General features: G+C 46.2%; 1 protein-coding gene across 2 annotated transcripts in view; it reads left to right on the top strand.

The window, feature by feature from the left end:
* The window catches only part of LOC119338985 (alpha/beta hydrolase domain-containing protein 17B-like), a 13,885-nt gene extending 10,278 nt beyond the window's left edge, over positions 1 to 3,607 (top strand). The window contains exons 2-6 of one of the 2 annotated variants that reach the window (XM_037611179.1): positions 1,849 to 1,885; positions 2,194 to 2,430; positions 2,518 to 2,565; positions 2,678 to 3,159; positions 3,309 to 3,607. In XM_037611179.1, the coding sequence (XP_037467076.1) occupies positions 1,849 to 1,885; positions 2,194 to 2,430; positions 2,518 to 2,565; positions 2,678 to 3,159; positions 3,309 to 3,390 (886 nt within the window). In that variant the 3' untranslated portion in view covers positions 3,391 to 3,607. The remainder of the gene's footprint in view (positions 1 to 1,848; positions 1,886 to 2,193; positions 2,431 to 2,517; positions 2,566 to 2,677; positions 3,160 to 3,308) is intronic. The other variant, XM_037611180.1, reaches the window with a different exon arrangement.
* The last annotated feature ends 1,208 nt before the right edge of the window (positions 3,608 to 4,815 follow it).

Genomic DNA, 4,815 nt, shown 5'->3' with positions numbered 1-4,815 from the left:
CCTCTCCCCCTCACGGTTCCCCGGCTCGGGCGGCGGTTTCCGGCGACGGTGCGCCTTGGTGGGCGGTGCCCCGGTGTAGATCGGGCGCAGACTCGGCAGCGGTGGCGGCTGGCGACGGGGGTTGGCCGGCGGAGCCCTGCAGCCCAGATCTGGGCCCTTTTGGGCCCGATCTGGGTTAGGGCGGGTTGGTCTGGCCTCCGGCGGGTCTCCTCCGGCTGGGCTGGCGGGATGCGGTCGTTGGGACCGGCGGCTCCGCGCTGCGTCGACGGGAGCGCGGCAGCAGGAGCTTAACGGGCCCGATCTGGGCCCGGCTGGGCAGGGGGTCCGGCGTGCTCCCGCGCCTGTGTCCGGTCTGCTACGGCTTGTGCCGTGGAGGTTGTCCCCTCCCACGTGGCTGTGGTGCTCCTGGTCCCTATCGGCGGTGGTCTCGTTTGGTTCGGCCGGCCTCGCAGTGTCTGCGGTGGAGAGACGACGGTGGTGTCCTCGTGACTGTGGTGGCGCTGGTTGGTGGGCGGTTGGCGTGGTGGAGCCGCCGGTTGGTCCTGGGTTGTGGGTATGAGGGGTAGGGCGAAATCCCTCTCGGGTCCGCCCGGCACTGACGCGGTGACGCCTGCGGGCGCCATCAACCTTCTTGAAGGGTGTCGGGAGTACCTCTCGCCCGCTTCCCTCCGTGTACCGGGAGAAATCCTAGGATTCATCCGGGCAGCAGCGTCGTCGTCGTCGCAGTCCTTCCTGAAGGTGTTGCTTGGTTCGCGGCGACTCGATGGCATTGGAGCGTGGTGGATGTTTCTGGTGGGCGCAGCGGTTGCGGGATGCTTCAGCTTTCGTTCATCCGGTGCTGCCGGCATTTCTTTCTCTTGCTTTTCTCTTGTTTTTCTTTTGGGCATGATTGTGCTGTTTGCCCCAGCATCGAACTTCTGGCTGTATCGGGTGGTTGCTATATTAATATAGCGGGGCGCAAGCCTTTTTCGGTAAACCTCTGCCTTTTCATTTTGTGCTAAAATCCCACTGCAATGCGCAGTTATCTTCTAGTGTAACTACAATTAAAAGCAAAATACTGAGCCAACATATAAGGTCAGTGTGCCCAGTTATTGTTACTCCCTAATTAGGGCACACGATTACATCAAAATACGAAAATTGATGGAAAGCCAACAATTTCGGTTTCTAGCAAATGTGCAATCTGGCTCTTCACCAAATTGAAATTGGTTTGGACAATCTTCCCACCCACAGTGTTTATTCTGATGCCATCTGAGCTGAAATTATACGTGATACTGACTTAAAATGCCTTCAGTTGCAGTTTTCCTGATTTCACCCTTAACACAAGTATTTCACCTATCTAAGTTGCATATCCTCTTAATTTATAATAATGGATGAATGCCTAATGTAGGATGAATAGTCCAATAGGGGTGATGTGCAGTCTGCATGATGCATTCAAGATTTTGGTTGGATTAATTAGTACAAAAACCGACCCTTTTGCAGTAAATTTTCATCGGTCAGAGGTTTGCAGCTTATAACAGACTAAAGCTGGCTGCGTAAAATTTGAACAGATGTTCAAAGACTGTTACTCTGCCTTTTATGTTAGCCTGACATGTTGACCAGTGAATTGGGTGCCCATTGTGTAAATGGCTTTATCGTTGCATGCCATATACAACTTCACCTCTGTGAAGATTTAGTCATTCTAGGTAAGCTACTTAAATAATGCTCCAATGCTACAAGCCTACGTTCTCCTTGATGCCTTAGCAAGCCTTGTATTATTCTCCATTTTACAACTTTTAATGGTAACATTGATCATTGATGTATCAACACCTCATTTTGGTGCCTTGATAATAATTTGCTCAATTTTCGCAGGTATGATTATTCTGGTTATGGACGGTCATCAGGCAAGGTTAATAATACTTTCTGCTCTTTCTTGAAACTAATGCTCTATCATGTCGCTAGAGGAGCAATACATGCTTATACTAGAGTAGTTAAAAAAGGTTTTAGGCAGGTGGAAATCATTTAATAGCTTAATATTCTTGTCATGGGAGAGGCCACAAATCTGATTCCCACGTGAGTGCTTCTGTTAAGGGATCCTTTTTTGCATTTGGCTAATTCCATTTGTTTTTATGGAAGATTGTTCCATCCCATGTGTTTATCTCATGGTTAGAAAAATAAACTCTGTTGCGACAATCTTTCTGCGCCTTCCATTTTCAGGCAAGTGAAGCTAATACATTTGCTGACATAGAGTCTGCATATAAATGCCTTGTGGAGGTTTATGGGACTAGGGAAGAAGACATTGTTCTTTATGGTCAATCTGTCGGTAGTGGCCCCACTGTTGATTTAGCTGCTCACTTGCATCACATAAGAGCAGTTGTTCTGCATAGTCCCATACTTTCTGGCCTGCGTGTCATGTATTCTGTGAAGAAAACATACTGGTTTGACATATATAAGGTTTGCTTCACTAGCTGAACTATCAAGAGAAATACTGAAAGACCTCACATGCTTTGTCTACACTAACAGACATTTGCTTTGTTACAGAACATCGAGAAAATTCCCCATGTTAAATGCCCTGTTCTGGTGATTCATGTAAGTTTGGAATTAAATACATCCACACGTTGTAGTGATATCTGATATGCTCCTTGTGTAATCCGTGCATAGCTTCAGATAAACCTGATGGCCTGTTTCCCTTTCTTCTCAGGGTACAAGTGACGATGTTGTTGATTTTTCCCATGGAAAGCGGATATGGGAGCTGAGCCAACAGAAGTATGAGCCTCTGTGGATCGAGGGAGGCGATCACTGTAACTTGGAGACCTTCCCAGTGTACATAAGGCATCTGAAGAAGTTTCTGTCGGCTGTAGAGAAGTTGCCTGCTGGAAAAGAAGCAGCACCTGAGAGTGAGAAGTTGCTAGCTGGAAATGAAAAACCTTCAGATAGCGTCGCTCTTTCTGAGGCGCATTTGATGACCTCGCAGAGGTTAGAGCCATCGAGGAAGAGCTCAAGGCATGAGCAGCCTCCTAGGCTGAGCACTGAACGTGTAGATAAACACCATCGAAGTACAGACGTCAGGGAAAAGACAAGGTCCATCACACATAAGGAGAGATCAAGGAGAAGTGTCGATACATTTGACAGGACAAGAGATGAAAATGAACAGACAGACAAACCAAGGAAAAGCATTGACAGGTTGGTCCTCCCTCAGCCTCCTCTCTTGCACCATCATGCAGAGTACTCGATCAGCATAGACTATGTAACAATCATTTTTTGAGGTCAAATCAAATTTTATACTGTATGATTCACATTTTTTTGCATTGACCTTTGGGAATCTTTGGCAGGCTTGGCGAGATGATTAGATCAATGGGCCTATGCAATGTTGATTGCTTCAAAGAGCCTTCTCGAGAAACCGAGGCTTGCTGAGTCAGTGAGTGGTTTTTCATATGTAGTTATAGAATCGTTTTGTTTCTCTTTGCAGCGGCAGAGTCAATGGTCTGTGTGGTCTTGCTGATGAAAATTGTAAAATTGTCCACGAACAGCAAAGATAAATATAGTGCAACTCCTTGAATTGAGCTTTATTCTATCTTGTAAATACTACATCTGTGTTTCTTGAAACGAAGTATACCACTTTTTCCTGCTACTTTCCCGTCGTCCTGCAAGTGCCACTACGACGCAGAAATGCGTTAAGGACAAATCCACCATTCAATCAAAGTCTAAGGGCCCAAATCAACTGCTACAGTGCTTCTGTGTATTAGTGCAGAATCATCAGGATCCCTCTTGGGCGGCATCAGTATACAGATTGGGCAATCCTCTGCTTTGCAAACGCCAACATATCTGCCGAGCAATAGTCATCTGTCAAAAAAAAAGTTATCTTTTCATCTTTTTATCATTTACCTACTTGAATACGAGCAGGAATTAGGCTTGGGGATACTGATACGTCTCCATTGTATTTATAACTTTTGATTGTTTCATGCCAATATTTTACAACTTTATATTTTTGACAACATTTTATATTATTTTTTGACTAACATAGGCTTGGGGATACTGATACATCTCCATTGTATTTATAATTTTTGATTGTTTCATGCCAATATTTTACAACTTTATATTTTGGACAACATTTTATATTATTTTTTGACTAACATATTGATTCAGTGTCCAGTGTCAGTTCCTATTTGTTGCATGTTTTTTGTTTCGTGAAATATCCATATTATCAAACGAAGTCCAAACGCGATAAAAATTTATAGAGATTTATTTTGAAATATATGTGATTTTTGGGAAAAAGAATCAACGTGAGATGATGCCCGAGGGGCCCACAAGCTCGAGGGGCGCGCCCCCTACCCCAGGTGCACCCGGCAGGCTTGTGGAGCCCCTGTAAGGCGGTAGGTGCCTTTCTTTCGCCGCAAGAAAGATAATATCCGGAAGAAAATTGTATCAAAATTTCAGCCCAATCGGAGTCATGGATCCTCAAGAATTTAAGAAACGGCGAAGGGCCAGAAAACAGGAAGGTGATCTCTCTTGGAGGGGCTTCCGCCCCTCCGCCGCCATGCCGGGCATGGACCAGAGGGGGAACTCTCCTCCCATCTAGGGGGGAGGCCACGGAAGGAAGGGCTCCCTCCCCCTCTCTCCCAGTGGCGCCGGAGTACCGTTGGGGAAACCATCTAGACGTTGATCTACACCAACAACTTCGCTGTCGTCATCACCAACTCTCTCCCCCTCTATGCAGCGTGTAACACCTCTTCTCCCCGTTGTAATCTCTGCTTAAACATAGTGCTTAACGCTATATACTATTTCCCAACGATGTATGGCTATCCTATGATGTTTGAGTAGATTCGTTTTGTCTATGGG

Source organism: Triticum dicoccoides, chromosome 7B (genome assembly GCF_002162155.2).
Source record: "Triticum dicoccoides isolate Atlit2015 ecotype Zavitan chromosome 7B, WEW_v2.0, whole genome shotgun sequence".
Taxonomy (NCBI): domain Eukaryota; kingdom Viridiplantae; phylum Streptophyta; class Magnoliopsida; order Poales; family Poaceae; genus Triticum; species Triticum dicoccoides.
Note: the sequence above shows the minus strand (reverse complement) of the source record. Positions and strands in the feature narration are given on the sequence as shown.